Source organism: Quercus lobata, chromosome 6, assembly GCF_001633185.2.
Source record: "Quercus lobata isolate SW786 chromosome 6, ValleyOak3.0 Primary Assembly, whole genome shotgun sequence".
Taxonomy (NCBI): domain Eukaryota; kingdom Viridiplantae; phylum Streptophyta; class Magnoliopsida; order Fagales; family Fagaceae; genus Quercus; species Quercus lobata.
In genome coordinates this window covers 37,714,376-37,730,724 of record NC_044909.1, presented here as the reverse complement: position 1 = coordinate 37,730,724, position 16,349 = coordinate 37,714,376, and the positions used below count along the sequence as shown (strand labels likewise).

Here is a 16,349-nt window from a genome sequence, read left to right as displayed (position 1 = left end):
ATGAATGGACCAAATGGACTGAACGGACCGAAATGAATTTAAGTGGACCGAATGGACCAAAGTAGCCAGAAATGGACTGAATGGACCAAAAAGGACTGAAATGCTACACTGATGAGACTCAACAATAGCGTACGAATTAAATAAAGAATTTAGGTATTTTTATAAGGAATTTATTTATTCATTTATTCTGAACATGAGTAGTTAAGAAATCCATTAAAAAAAAAGGGATTATTCTGTTCAATTCCTTATTTGTAATATGCTCAATTCATATACAAATTAAATATGTACATATATACATACATAAGGTCCTGCTTCACAATTTTTTGATGGCAGTGTAGGCAGAAACATGCACATCACAGCACTCTGCATCCCAGGAGAAGTCCATTGCCATTGCAGCCAATATTTTTCGATTCCATCTGGATGGATTGTTCTCCTACAGACAACAAAGCTCAAATCTTTAGTACCCTTTAGCTACACAAAACATTCTCCTAAATAATTACTTTCCTCCAACTGCAGAATCAAAACCCCAGGAAAAAAGAAGGGAAGTCTATGACTATGATCACCCAAATAAATTCATACAATTTCATCTAGGGCTTGGCTTAAGGACATTTTTCCAAAGTTAGAGCTGATGAACTGGGAGAATTTAGTCCTCTCGTAGTCATAATCTACAAAGTTCCTGTAAAGTCGTTGAGCAGAGAAGTATGAATTCTTCGCTTTTTATTGAGTTAAGAGAAAAAAGATAGATATTTAATATACTTCTCTGCCCAAAAAAAAAAAAACCCGGTTACCTGGAAATATCATCAGTGGAGGTTATTGCAATTGGCGCGGCTCCATATTTTAAAGCCTTGAGCTATATTTTTCACAACCAAAAAATAAAACAACAGGAAACAACATTTTGCAGAACATTACATTTTATAGTAAATTTCATGTGCACACATCAATTGGTCATACAAAGAAAAAGAGGTTGTGGAAGCAGCACCAAATTTATAACAAATCATAGTATCTATCATAATTCAGCCAGGCATGAAGATGAACAAAGTGCACCAGAACAGAGAGAATTGTTCAAATACAGATAACAGCACTTTGAGGACAAAAAACAGTCTAAAAAGAACATGGGGCAGAGAAAATAAAACAGAATCATGAGGAAATAGCCCTAGATAGAGCTGCATGCCAGTACTGCAAGAGAATTCATATAGCCAACCATAATGAAGATGAAAAAAGGGTAGCTGGAATATGCACTTCAAGAAGAGATCCATGCAGCCAACTTCAAGTAACGGGAATATAGACATCTAGTGGTTTGTATTCATATGTACATGCATATACATGTATTTCTGTATTTATGCATGTGCTAGTGTGTATGGGATCTCTTTGAAAAATTGATAATAAAGCCCAGTGGTCCATGAAGGTGGTAGCTTGGAGTTTGAAAAACATTCATAAGAAACTTTACATATAAATAGTGAGAGTGACAGGACTTACTGGCACTTGGAGATCAGGTTCATGAAAAGATTGGCACAAGATAATGTCAGATCCTGCAAAGACTAAATGTGATATAGCTTCACCAAGTCTGTTTATAAATCTCACATTTTGATCCTGAGTACATACAAAGAAAACATACAAATGTTATTATCAGCGAGTAGCTCATCAAACAAACTATTCTGTCTTTTTTGAATTAATGTTCCCTTTGTTTTGATGGACTGTTTGGATGGAAAAACTTATGTGAAGATAGTTTGGTTGGTCAATGTAAAACTTGTTTTTTAGAGATTGTTTTCTATTAAATTTTTATGAAAAACAACTCTATCTCACACCACATGAAACAAAGGGGTAAAGATTCACGTTTTCGAGCTCATTTTCAAGGAAATGAGATAGTTTTCTAGAAAATGTTCTTTGGAAAATGACTCATTTTCTAGAAAACTTTAATTTCGAAACAAATAGTTTAAATAGCACGCAGTTAAGAACAGAACAGTCATTGTCAGCTCGAATATGATAGGATGATGGAATATGGCCTAAAACCAACAAAGTTTTGAATGCAATTGTTTCTATTTATTGTGTATGATAAGTTGTTGAAGGGTGTCAAAGAAGATGAAGAACAAAAGGAAGTGAGGCCTGTACCTTGAGGAGTTCTTGAAAAGATTCCAGTTTCTTATTTGTGATTGAATTTTTGCTGATTTCCACTAAAATAACCTGTAGGATTCAACTTAACAGTCACATCAATGAGAAATCCAAAGGAAAAAGAAGAAAATTAAAACCCAGATATATATCCAGTCTTAACAAATAATGTGGCGCATTACATTTTCCCTTACCATCAACAAATTGTAACCTAGTTCTAACAAAAATATAAACTCACTACCACATCATCTGGTAAGGGATTTCAGTTAAATTCGTCCACTAAGTTATGCATTTTCTTAGGAAAAAGTAACCACAAACTCTGATAGAAGCAAGAACCTGGACGCCTCTCCTGGTTGCATTCTGAACAACTGCCTTCAAGTTCTCCATATCAATTTCTGATAGTTCTGCGAAGAAGCATCCGACCTGATAAAACATCAGATCCTCACTTCAGTGACCATTCCAATAAAGAGAAGAAAGAAACTAATAAAATTAAGGACAGAAAAATCATTAGAATGATAAGAAACGAAGTGGAACATCATCCCAGTTCATCAACCACCTAAAAGAGAACAAAAGATACACCTAAGCCACTCCATATAACTATCTTTTCAAAAGACAGAAGAAAGACGTGGAGAAAAACATCCCTTAACTGAAATAATTACTTTTCTCAACCTCCATATATTTGGGAAATGGGCTAATCTGCCGGGCTCACTATTTTGTAAATAAAACCAAAGAAATTTTTTTCTGTCATTGAGTTTTAGGTCCAGTTCAGGTTACATCTAAGCACTATTCCATTGAAGTATTTGAGTCATACCATCAAATTTTGCAAAATAGAGACATTATCAGCTGCAATAAGTTTTGCTACCTGACATGGACCATTCATTACAGGGGACCCACAGATGTAAGGTCCACTTATATGGAAGATCCAGGTTCATGCAACCTCCACAGTAATTGCAGAAATATATGCACTCTGCAGAGCTAATGTTAAACTGAACTGTTGAACAAAATTTACCTATGTTTTACATCAAACATTCTGAGAACAGATTTAGTTCTGCCAATTTTAAAGCAACTATACTTTTTATAGGCACAGTCACCCTTGCACATATATATACATCTTTATGCAGGAATAATAGTAAGATATTCTGATACTCGTACATAATATAGTCAAACAAACATCGAAACTAATATCAAACAACCCTTTATCCATAGTGCTTCTTACTTGCATACACAAAATCTTGTAAAAAGAGACATTCAATTTCTGAAATCAGTACACATCCCATATTCACCTTAAGGTATTAGATTCACTTAACAACAACAACAAAGCCTGAGTCCTAAAATTTTGCCGTCAGCTATGGATTCTCAACATATTAGTTAAGGTCAGACACGTACTTTTTTATTTCATTAGTAGTTTTTCACACATACATTTAGATTACCATGTTACTTAGAAATAATTAATTGGTCAAGACAAAAAAAGCAACAAAGTTTAAAAATGACCCCAGCTGCAAAGCTTACAAGAATAGAAGAAGCACTGCCAGATAACGCCAGGTGTTGCTGTAATGCAACTTTGCAAACAGTTTTCCCTTTCATATCCTCTGCACTATAATTTTCTGGAAGAAAGTTGTCCTTAGAAGGATCCCAGGTGGACTTGTCAAATCCATAGGGAGCAATAACCAACTTGTCCCTGAAATACAGGAAAATAGAAGAGATTATCAACATAAGAAAGAAGCAGATTTCAAGTATACTAAGCAAGGAGGTAAAGAAAAAAAAAATTGGCAAGAATATAGGTAAGCACCATATTACTGGGCCATTAAACTTGTTATATCAAGAACTTTCTGCTCCTTTTCAGATTGCATACAATGAAAGGGGGGATTAACAAAAACAACGACTCACAGAAGAAAAAACATTGTATTATTCAAATTTTAAAATGGTAAACAGGCGTTACTTACTGGTGGATGCTTAAGGTAGGTTTTAATTCATGACTGAAACTACTAATGATTCTGCCTTTTGAGTTCATGGATGACACCATCACAACCTGATTAGAGTAAACAATTCCGCCCTGCAAACACGTATAAACTCAAAATTTTAAGTGATGCCAGACAGTCAAAAGACGCAAGAAGCTTCAGAGATTTTGCAATATAAGAATAATATAAATGATCAAGGTAAATAATTTGAGAGACCATTTCAACAGATGTAGAAGCTTAAATTTAGGTAAAGATGTGAAGAAAATGTAAAAGACATAAAAATAAAAGCTCGTTGTTGGTGTGCTATTATTTTTTCTTTCTAGGTAAGGAAAGGGGTATGAAAAGGAAATTCTTGCAAGCTGGCCTTCCCTTGTTAACCATACCATTTGTATTAAATCATAAACCAGACATTTTCAACCTAGTTGTCATGTGAGATGTAATAAACAACCGATTGTCCCAAAAAGCTTAATCTATTAGGAAATAGTAAACTTAATCATTTAACCATAATTGCAACATTCCCCCTCAAATGTGAGCATACTCCCCCCTTAATTACTGGGCCAAACACTAGAATTTTTAACTTTGGCATGTAGAGTGAAGACAGAGTTTGAACTTTGAACTTATGACCACCTACTCTTATACCATGATAAATTGACAATTGTCCCGAAAATTTTGAGCTCATAGGAAATGGTGAACTTAATCACTTAACCATATTTCTAACAAGACTAATGTCTCTTTTTGAATCTTAAGATTTATGTATCTCTATTCATTTAACAACAATTTTCTTTTAATAAATAATTAAAGAGGGGGGGGGGGGTGTCAAGACCCCCAAAAAAAGAAAAAAAAAAATTCTAAAATTCAAAAGTTCAATAAACTCCAAGAAATTTGTGAAAGAGAGTCAATAAGTATCCTTCATCCTTCTTCTTTTTGGATAATTCAGTATCCTCATCTGATATTGATGAAACAGCATTGAATTTAACTTCACCCTATTGTAGGGTGCATATATACCTTTGTCCTTCAAGATCATACACGGGCAAAAGAAAACCCAAAATCCGGCCCTACTTTTTTTCCTATTAAAATGACAAATGACACAACAAGAGTGCTACACTTAATAAGATATGAAAATTTAAAGGCATTTCTTCAAAAAAAAAAAAAGAACAAAAATAAATAACTGCAAGTCATTTTTCCACCAGAGGTACAGTGGTGCCTATAAAGTTACAATATTAATCAAATCCTTTATTGCACATCCAAGGTTTCAAATCAACTCGAGTTAGGTATATGAATCAATAAGTAAAGAGTTTCCTTATCGATTGACATGTAAGATGTAACAATAGAATTGACCAATGACATGAGATTCTGGCTTTCTTTATTTCAAAGCAGTATCCGATCCTTGCAAACTAAACATATGATTCACATACATACAAACATACAATCTTGCTTTGGTTGGAATTTAGAAATTCGCTTAAGTCAAGTTGGACTTAATTTCTACAATATTTTTAGGCATGTTGAAAAGAGGGTGGAGCAAAAACATGTCACCAATGCTAGAAATACTTTGACAAGACATCCTAAATGATATTTTTAGCTAAATAATGGATTATGCAGTATTTGAGGGAATGAAAGAAGAACGAGTAAGCTTTAATAGGCAATAGGGCATACCTTCAAAATATTGACAAGATGTGTCTTAGTGTTATCTTGCAAACGATCTGGACGGTGAAGTCTAGGAGGATCAAGTCCACATAGTGAAAGCTTATCCGGTTGCTCAAGACACTAAAGCATAAATATGGGGGATATCAAATAATGTCAAGTTAAGCCAGAAAGATTTACAAGAAAGAAACTTGCCTGTGAATCAAAGTCGTGGCATGTCAATAATATTCTAGTACCTCCAAGTCCCTATATAAACAAGTGAGAGCATTTCTATTTGTGAGAATGAAAACCACAAAATAATATGGAATAGAGAAAAACTGGCATTAGCTGAAAGAAATCAACTGTCCCATATTATTTAAAGCCAAAAAACAGCGCTTAGAGAGCTTTCACCTCAGCATAACAGGAACTAGTGAATGAGTATAAATCCTGCTCTAAAGAATTTTGAGTTTAAAGACTGAAATTCACAGTTATGAATATGGGTTCCAAAGGCCCACATACTGCCTATTGCCCTTTTATGTGACCACTAGGACTTGATGAGGAATTCCATGAAGAAATCAATAGTTAGAAGCCAGGAGCAGATATGATAATTTTAACTTTCACAATCTGGTAGTGTAGTTCCATCTATCTAGCTACCCATTACTGTCAATATTCTTCCACACAGAGAACTTTCCCACTCATCCACAAGAGAAAGGAGGCTTTAAAAATGTCTCCATTTTTTCCAAGCAAAGTGTCTGTAAGAGTGTACACTCATTGCTAATCCATATTCCAATTAGCATGATGGTTCACTCAAGTAACTTCACCAAATTATTATACTGAACCTACATCAACTATTTATTTAAAGATAAATATTGGTGGGGGAAAAATAAGATAAATTTCCTTCATAAAGAAAAGCAAAGCTGACTTCAAGGTGCCAACACAACTTTATATTGATCCAATGAGAAAAATAATATCGAAAATGAGTAATAGCATATATGTGCTGCAGCAGCATGCCAGATCAAAAAAATTTAATATGAGAAAAAGAAAAGCAATTTCAAATTGCACCTGGTTAACATATATATCCCAGAAAAGTGGCCCAACAATAGCAGTCTCCCAGTTGTGTATGTGTAGCACATCGGGCTGCTTTCCAGATTTTACTATATAGTCCAATGAAGCACGAGAGAAATACGTAAATCTGAAAGCATCAAACGGATAGGCTGCAATAATTAAATTGCACTGGAAGATCCATTATTATAGTAAAACTAAAGGACTTAATCTCCTCGCATTGGCATCACAAGATTTGGTGTCTCATTCAAAGAGAGTAAATAAGTAAAGTGCCTTGAACAACTGACCCTTCACAGTGACCTTTCTTGTGTTTTCCCTTGTTGAAGACCAGAATAAGGTATTCACTTTATAAGAGTATGATTCCAAATTGAATAAAAAAATAGAAGTTCAGAGTCTTATTTTTTGAGTTAGATGGAATCTACAAAAACTGTTAAATAGCTTTCCACACTTTCTATGGGGCAGCATGTATTGAGGGTGGAGTAATGGTGTCGAGAGATTTCCAGCATGTGCAGTAGTTTAATCAGAGTAATGGAAAAGCTGGAGAAAGGGCAGGTCCATGGTTGGGATTATGGAACCACTGGTGGCGATGGTTACCAGGACAAAGAGTGTGCCGGATTCTAAACTATTTTTTTTTTTAAATGGTCATAAACTACTTTCTTTGCACTGCTTTCTCATTGGTACAATAATGCTTATACCAGAGTAGCGCTTGTGTTCTATCCTATAGGAACTACCAAAATCATGCAACTAAAATTTAGCTTGTGCACTTAACCAATTTGGTGTGTCATGTTTAATATGACATAAAAATTGTCTTTACTCTCTAATGCGCAAAAATCTTCACAAGAGGTACTTTGTTCTTTATAATGCATCCATTTATATTTATAATGTATCCATTTATAAATGTGCAAAAGGGGGCACAACCAAATACATGGGAAGTATACAAGAGAATGCCAACAATCAAATTATACACTAGATACAAAATAAAAAAGTTATAGAAATTAGCTACTAACCGTTCAAAGTCGTCTGAGTAGCCATATACCTTCTCACGGCTGAAAAATGACGAGTAGTACAAAGGTTCAATAAAAGAGACTCCAATGCCATTGACAACACTGCAAAATGAGTATAAAGTGTAAGAACATTATGAAGAGTCTACTATTATTGATTTTCTTTTGTCTCTTAGAATAGGATTTTGATTCCTTTATTTCTTTTTGTTGCCAAGTTGTTCTTTGTTCACTACCGTGAACTCTGTGTATCTTATATTCTTTTCTATTAATAATATTACTTTCTTACCTATCAAAAAAAAGAAGAGTCTAAATATTCATTAAGCGCAATTTAGAATGCAGTTTCTGACTGATTTTGCTGATTTTCCTTCTCAACTACTCCTAAGTATAATTGAAGTTGATCAACAGCTCAACCTAAATATGCAGTATATAGAACAAGAAATCTCACCCAGTCCAAATTCTGTTTCCATGCTGTTGACCATTAAAATATGAATAAAACCCCGCCTTAATTTCTTGCAGCCCTTGAACTTCATCTAGGTCCATAATTGCATACCTATTTACAAGGTAGATTCCTTTAAGGAAACATATCAGAAATGTCCAACTTGCAATTTCACTTAGAATCAAAAGTGTAGAGGAAGCATATGTTTAATAAGATCCTTTCAATTTGATGCACAATATCACAATAAATTGAACATAGGTCAAACTATCTTCCTTTTACAGTAAATATTAAATTCTTCATTCTTTTGATCAACTAGCAAACATATGCTATTAATTTGATAAGTAATAATTTCTTTGAAAAGCACAAAGAGGCACCACCCTAGTACACAGGATGTCTACAAAGGAAGAGCCGGGGAAAAAAAAAAGGTATAAAATATTTACTATCTAGAAGCAAAAGTCCACTCATAGATGGTCTTCAAGAGAAAGACTAAAGACCATAATTCCCAAACAATATACAATGAAGACACGTGACACTGACTTCCCAGGGCTCTTGCACATAACATCAATCCATAATTATAATTCCCCTCTTTTAGAGATCATCTATGGTCAAAATTTCCCCCCATACAACGCACTGAAAGAAAAAAAAAAGACACTCTCAGCAATACAATAACTTTCAGTATGCTTTGCCATGGAAAGTATTTTTCCCTCCCATATAGTGCCTGTAGTAGCTATTTGCTTGAAAGCCATGACTTGTCAATGGAATTCAAACCATTTTGTCTACCTTCTCCCATCTTGGCTTGATAGCTTATACATCATCCAAACACTGCTGTATATATTATTCAATTCCCAAGCATGTCTCACTCTACAAAATATCGGTGCCCAAAAAACACAACCATTTTAGAATTATGTAATCTGCTACTCTAGCATCTCTGTTTCTAATTATTAGAAAATTTCAGGGTACTTCTTAAGTGGAATATCAGCATTTATATCATGCCAAAATGAACTCTATACCCATTTTGCACATCAAATCTAACAAATTTAAGGAACTTATTCCCAACCTTGTCTAATATTTTTCCATAGGATCACTCTATGGGGTCCTTTAGCCATATATGACCACCAACCTCCCTAAGAGATGCCCTGCTGTTTATCAGTCACTTTCCTCCATAATTCATCTTCCTCCCCCACATAACGCCACAAACATTTGCCAAGGGGTGCTTGACTAAATCCATTAACTTCTTAATCCCCAAACGTCCATAAGGAATACGAATGCGTGTAGCAATCCAATTGACTGGATGAAACTTAAATTCCTAGGCCATCCCACCCCGAAGAAAATTTCTTTGGAGTTTCTCCATCCTTTTTGCCATTCTTGCAGGTAAAGAAACAAGGATGAAAAAAAAAATACATTAAAAGGCTAGATAATGTACTTTTGATTAGAGTGAGTTGTCCCGTTCTTCAACCCCGCCAAAATCTTTTGTATTCTTTATAAAAGGTTGTCCCGAATACGTCTTGCCCTGAATTGAGCTCACAATGATAATCCAAGATACATCATCAGAAGGTAAGATATGCAACATCCTAAGTTGCCCACTAGCTCCATCACATCTGGTATCTCTCACACAGGAACTATATTCCCTAAAAACAGCATTTTTGTAACATGTATATAGCAGAAATTGCCAATTCACATGATCATATGCTTTCTCCACATCCAACTTGGACAAAACCCATGATCTCCCAAGTTTCAACCAACTATCTAGGCCTTCATTGGCAATGAGGACAGAATTAAATTTCTCTCCCTTGTAAAAGTGCATTTTGAGAACTAGAATAATCTCTCCCAAAATCCCCTTCAATCTATTAGCCAATACTTTTGTCAGAATTTTGTAGATGCTTCCTACAAGACTGATAGGCACAGAAAATAACTTAAGTTCATACAGCCCAAAAATAAGAACATCAAAAGATAATGGAAGAGATACGTTAAATCATCTGATCTTTAGATCAACACGCAAACATTGGGTTGGAGGGTTGGGGGGGGGGGGGGGAGGGGAGGCAGGGGAGTAAGGGTTAATACAAAACAACTCAAGTTCTTACAGCCTAAGAAATAAGAACATCAGAACCATCAAAAGATAACAAAAAAGAAACATCATTTGTTCACTGGAAACATGATTCTCAAAAAAAAATTGGTCATACTAGGTAAGGAGGGAAAGGTTTGCAAGTTTTACGTATAAATGATTTCATAATATTATACCTTGTTGCCTAGTAGAAAACAGCAGGAAGGGGGGGATTATTCCATTATGGCCTGCATAAGTGCCTAAAAACCATATTGCGCTATAAGTTCAGCTAGAGAACTTATATCCCATGTGACCTGACAACTTTTATATCATTATGTAGGTGCTAAATACTCTTTTGCCTTAGTTTCCGAAATCTCATCTAGCTTCCACTTCCTACTGATGACGAAGGCAAATGGTGGTCCTACTAGGGAAGAGACAACAAGGAGGTTACCTTAACAGGTTTCAAATCTTTTGATGTACTTTTCTCTTGTCCTCTTCAACTTATAACCATCTGCTCAAGTTCATAATGGCACATAATTGTCTACTTGGATTAAAGCCTCCCCCCCCCCCCCCCAAAGGGCAATTGTAGATGCATGAGCTTGACACGTGAGACAACAATGGGAAGATATGCGTTAGATGAAAGACAGAGAGTTGGTAAACCAAAATGTTAGCATTTTCTTTCTCTTTCCTTCATTCTTTCTCAAACCCAAAGAGAGAAATGTTATAGCATTCACATGGTTTCTAAAAGAATATGCAAAAAGAGATCTAGACCTTTCATTGCTAAATTCCAATGACAAGCAATCTGAGAGAGAATGAATATCAAAGAAAATGTCCTATATTACTTTGGCAGTATAACCTCCACCAAGTGGCCCTTTCTTTGTAGTGCACAAGATAAGCCTGTCACATAAGATGCCAAAGATCCAACAGAGACCAGCGGTGACATTTCAGTACAAATATGGATAACGTGAAAGCCACTCCTGATTGAAAATTATACAAAACTCAATTGTCAGAACAGAGAAAGTCTTGTGGAAGAATGGTAAAGATACATAAATAAATAAGCACATAAAAGAAAAGAAGAAAAAATAATAATAAATTACATTTAGACCAAAGTTTATGATTTTGAAAGGGAAATGTAGTTAAGCATCTCCAATTGAATGGACAACACCCCATTTATGAAATGATTAGCACACGAACCACATTTTTACGGGACTGTCATAAATGAAGTATGCCAAAGTTTGTTGCAAGACATCCCCGCCATTTCTTCTTCTTCTTTTTTTATTTTTTAAGAAATCCCAATTATTTATCTTTTCTATACTCCAGTCAACATACATGTTTTAGCATAGTAAATATTAATAATGTTCAATCAGCATAGACATTACTAGAGATAGGTTAACACAAAGGCTATTGCATGCAAAGAGAGAAAGATGAAATACTTGCATACAAATCTACATGAATAGAATAATTTAACAAAAGTAAATATTCAAGCCACAACTTTGATGTGGCAGACTATGAGTGGTGAAGAAAAAATTGTAGGTTAATGTGAAAGTGATAGGAAATCATTCACAGTTTGCTACATCAAAGTTGTGACAAAGTTGTAGCAAAAAAGGTTGTGGTCCTAGAACAACTCTTAAGTCATCTAAACAATTCACATGACTTTTAAATAGGCCGTGTGACTAAAAGTACATGTAAATGCTCATTTGAGTCACCACATGGTGCGTTGGAGGGAAATTCAGTTCAAATTTCAGAATATACTGTTCTGTAAGTCTATAATTCAAATTATATATTAATTTTGTAAGTTATCATTAAATGTACAAAAGGGCAGATGACTTAATTGCAAGTCAATATACCATTCATAATTATATAAAAAGTACAGACATATGTCTGTTCGTTCATACATACATATCACTCTGAGTGTGTCCCTATGCATGTCCATTTTATGTGTGTGTGTGTGCACGCATGACATAGGAAATACTCAATGCCATAGTTCAGTTCATTATCCTCAACTGTTCAAGAAAAAAATGCTGCAACATGTAGTAGGCAATTATACTTTTTGCTTCTATCTGAGAATTGGAGGAGTTCTGCTAGAAGCTCAGCATCTTTCTTCTGCAGGATTTCATTAAAAGCATCAGCAACTATAACCTTGTGATCCATGATCAGCCTTCTGAAATCAGATGCTTCGCCAGCGCTAATCATGCCACTGAGGACCATTGAGTCTATCCGAAGCAGCAACTCCCAACAAAGTGATAGCTTATCTGGTTTAGGTGGGACACCAATGGAAACACAATTTTCAACTTGAACACATTGCTATTGATGATATTTTTTCCTTTCACACAGAATGCATAAATACTGAAGTTTTAAGGGGGAAAAAACAGAGAACATGCACTAACTAAGATGTTTTAAACACAACAAAAATTTTGGTACTAGTATTAAACATACAAGAAAGTCCTTCAAGATCGCATCAATCATTATGAAGAATGCAATGCCCGACTTTTCAAGTGAAACAGCAGACAAACACTAAAATACAACAAAGAAATAAAACCAAAATTAAATCAAGAATCTACATTGGACTACAACTAGTCATGACTCATTGCTTCAACTATGTTAAGCCATGGTACTATTACCTTTTCCTACACCAGCTTGCTTTTCTACTTCTAGTCGCTCTATCCTATCAAGCAACAGTTGCTTCTCTCTATTCGCTTTGTCCAGCTCCTCCACTGCCATGAGACGTTATTTGTTCAAGTACAACATGTCTGAATATCATCAAAAATACATTGGACTACAACTAGTCATGCCTCATTGCTTCAACCATGTTAAGCCATGGTACTATTACCTTTTCCCACACCAGCTTGCTTTTCTACTTCTAATCGCTCTATCCTATCAAGCAACAGTTGCTTCTCTCTATTTGCTTTGTTCAGCTCCTCCACTGCCACGAGACGTTGTTTGTTCAAGTACAATATGTCTGAATATCATAAAAAAAAAAAAAGCATTAGAATACATATGACTAACATTTAAGAGAACAACCCCCCCCCCCCCAATTGTGGACTTACTCTGCTGAGCTTCTCTAAAAAGCTTCCCAATGTTATTCCGTTTCACTTCCAGTTCCCCATTTGATGACTGAAATAGTTCCAAATTAGCAATGAGCAAAAAAAAAAAAAAAATCACTGCATAATTAAACCATGCCATCAAAAAACAAAAACCATCAAGTCATATTTGGAGAAACCACTACATACCTGATGAATCTCCATATTATCAAGACCTGCTGACCTAAAAAGGCTAAAATGCATACATATCAAACTTGTACATGGATATTTTCATTTTTAAAAAATATTTATTGAAAGAAAAGAAAAAGGGAACACTCACTCCACACGTGGTGACCCTTTATTATATAAGCCATTGCCGCCCCTGTTTTTCCTGAAAATTAGTATCAATTACTTCAAATGTAACTGCTGCAGAACTGCCTTCTTCATTGCATACAGTAGCAATGGAATTGGCAGTAAACTCTAGTTCAAGAAGGGACCTCCTTCTCTCATAATTACAAGGTGAAGGGTCGAGTCGTTGTCCGCGACCCACCAGGCGCGCGTGTTACTCATGAAAGTGGAAATTCTTCCAATTCAAAGTAATGGATTGGTGGTATCCAACAAAATTTCAAAGAGGAAGATATACAGTATGTATTTAACTAATTAAAAGCACTTTGAATAATTAGCTTCCAAACAGGCCGCAATGAATAGAATTTCAAAAAGAATAGAGAAGTGTAGTTAGCAAAACAACCAAAATTCTGTTTATCAAAAAAAAAAAAACCAAAATTCTGAAAAAAAGAAAAAAAAAAAAAAAGTAACGTTAGGATTCATAGCTTAGGCCTTAATGTGTGTGTCCAAAGAATATGTTACTATAACAACTAACCTTTAGTTAGGTATTAAAGCTGAAATAAAAAGTGGTTTAAAGTAGTTTTGTGGTTTGAACTTTAAAGTTTGATTTGGTACGGAGGTTTTTTTTTTTTTTTTTTTTTTACCTCAAACAACAAACGGGTCGAGGTCTAAGAGGTTTGCGGAGCGCTGCGGTTGGGTTTGGAGGCGAAGGGATCGTCACTGCATTCAGTGAAGTCATCGTCAACATTTCTCACTACTTCTTCGCGTACACAAGCGAAGAGAGAGGGATCGATGAGTTTCAGTTTCGCGTGTTCGTATGTTTAGAGTTTGGGAACTGAGATTGAGATTTTTTTACCCATTTCGGTTCAGTTCACACCCGAATATTGCATTGCCAAAGTCGGGAAAAGGAACTTTTTGCAGTTGTTGTTGATAAGTGTGTACTGTGTAGGACTGTAAAGTAAATGACGTTTAGGAACAGTTGAGGCTCGAGGCTCGAGGCTCGAGGCTCAAGAAAACACTTTCTTTTTTTTTTGATAAGAGAAAACGCTTGTTATTAATGTACTCGTTAACAAATATGAAGCTCTATTTTTTAAAAAATAAATAAATATGAAGCTCTATTAAATAGATTATTACTGTATGTTTAAAGGTAAAAAAAAAAAAATTATATATATTTATAGGAAATTTTAGAAAGTTTTAATGATGAATTAAAACAGTATACATAAGGAAATTCTTCTAACCAAACTGAGACATTACCTTGAATATGCTAAATTATATTTACTCAAAAAAAATGCTAAATTATAAGCCGCAATATTAGTACTTTTACATCTAAAATAAATAAATAAACAGACCCAAATTGGCCACGCAACTTCTGAACATTTACAAGTAGGCAATTCTTGAAGCGGGCATGTGTGTTTTTTTTTCCAAAAAAAAAAAATTGTATTTTTTAATAAAATTATTTATATTTTAAGATAGGTGGATAGTAGAGGGAGATAGAAATTGGGTTCAAACCATAAATATAGAGTACTGTTAATGCTCATTTTTTACAAAAGACCCGATAGCAAAAGAAGCCCAATAATAAGGGAGATGAGAAAAAAAAGAGGGGCAAAAAGGTAAAAAAATGAGGTAACAAGCCTAGTGGGCTGATGTGGTAGGATTGATAGCCAGTATGCCCATGAAAGTAACAAGAGGTAAAGATGAAGTGAGTCGATGAAGTCCAATGAATGAAATGGTAAGCTCATGGGAATAATGAGAGATAAATAAGAAGTAAACGGGAAACCTAAATAATAAAGTGGTAAACTTAGTTGGGTTGACATGGTAAGAATAAGGGCCAACAAGCCCATAAAAGTAATAATAGGTAAAAATGTAGCAAATGGACCGAGGAAGCCCAATGAATCTAGCAATAAACCCATGGGAGTAAAAAGAGGTTAAAAAAAAAAAGTAAATGGGCCGAGGAAGCCTAAAGGGGAATTGGTGGGTCAATGGGCTGATACGGCAAGAACACCAGTCAACAAGCCCACGGGGATTATGAGAAGTAAAGACAAGACAAGGTCGTGGCAAACACAATGAAGCAGTATGGCAAGATTAATGGCTAAAAGGCCCACGACCATGAAGAAGAGAGACAAGAACGGAGGCCCAATAGGCTATGGGGACAAAAGTCTTCACCTGGACAATACCAAACCCAAGAAGGGATAAAAGGAAGAAGACATGAGACCAAAAGCCCACGTATCCTCCACGCCATAAAGAATAAACACAAACTAGTACACACAACAAAACCAAACAATGCAAGAGCAGCATAAAATGGCATGAAGGTCAAAAAGAAACAAACACAAGCGGAGTGGAGCGTGCACAGAGGACCAAGGCACCACCTACTTGTACCCAGCCAATATATGGAAGATGGGCCATGGGTCAAGGTATTCAGAGGGTGTGGTTTGGTGATGGAGAGAAATAGGGGGTCTAATCTGGGGTTCCTGCCCAAGCTTCTTTAGGGGAATGTCTTGTTGGGATGGCATTTCACCCAAAAGAGATAAGTGTGGGCTGGGACCAATTGATGCATGTCATAAAGGTAGGTGGTGAAGTAGTTTAATCCTTATCTATTGAAGTGGAACAAGAGTAGAGGGAGGTGAGGAACAAGACAAGTAATTTTGTTTAGAAATGGAGAGTAGTGCAACCAACACTCTCTGGGAAGATGTAATGGCTAGACAGCTAGCAAATTAGTGGGCAATCTTGGAGAGATGCCCACAAGAAGCCAAAAACAGTTGA

At 35.4% G+C, this 16,349-nt stretch overlaps 1 protein-coding gene across 7 annotated transcripts; it reads right to left on the bottom strand.

Annotated features, from left to right (window-relative positions):
* Positions 1-215: 215 nt before the first annotated feature.
* LOC115994395 (probable starch synthase 4, chloroplastic/amyloplastic) lies at positions 216-14,599 on the bottom strand. 7 transcript variants are annotated; one of them, XM_031118529.1, is made up of 21 exons: positions 14,234-14,598; positions 13,585-13,635; positions 13,455-13,497; positions 13,272-13,338; positions 13,055-13,183; positions 12,846-12,938; positions 12,272-12,476; positions 11,067-11,201; positions 8,193-8,297; positions 7,754-7,852; positions 6,747-6,876; positions 5,901-5,951; positions 5,718-5,828; positions 4,050-4,159; positions 3,616-3,784; positions 2,443-2,529; positions 2,110-2,181; positions 1,477-1,590; positions 789-850; positions 580-676; positions 216-433 (listed from the first exon to the last, which is right to left on the bottom strand). In XM_031118529.1, exons 1-21 carry the CDS (start codon positions 14,335-14,337, stop codon positions 314-316), a joined length of 2,154 nt encoding a protein of 717 aa, XP_030974389.1. In that variant the 5' UTR covers positions 14,338-14,598; the 3' UTR covers positions 216-313. The 7 variants fall into 7 exon arrangements, with proteins under 7 accessions (XP_030974389.1, XP_030974390.1, XP_030974391.1 ...); XM_031118530.1 differs by having other exon boundaries at positions 13,455-13,488; XM_031118531.1 differs by having other exon boundaries at positions 13,585-13,626.
* Between the last annotated feature and the right edge of the window lie 1,750 nt (positions 14,600-16,349).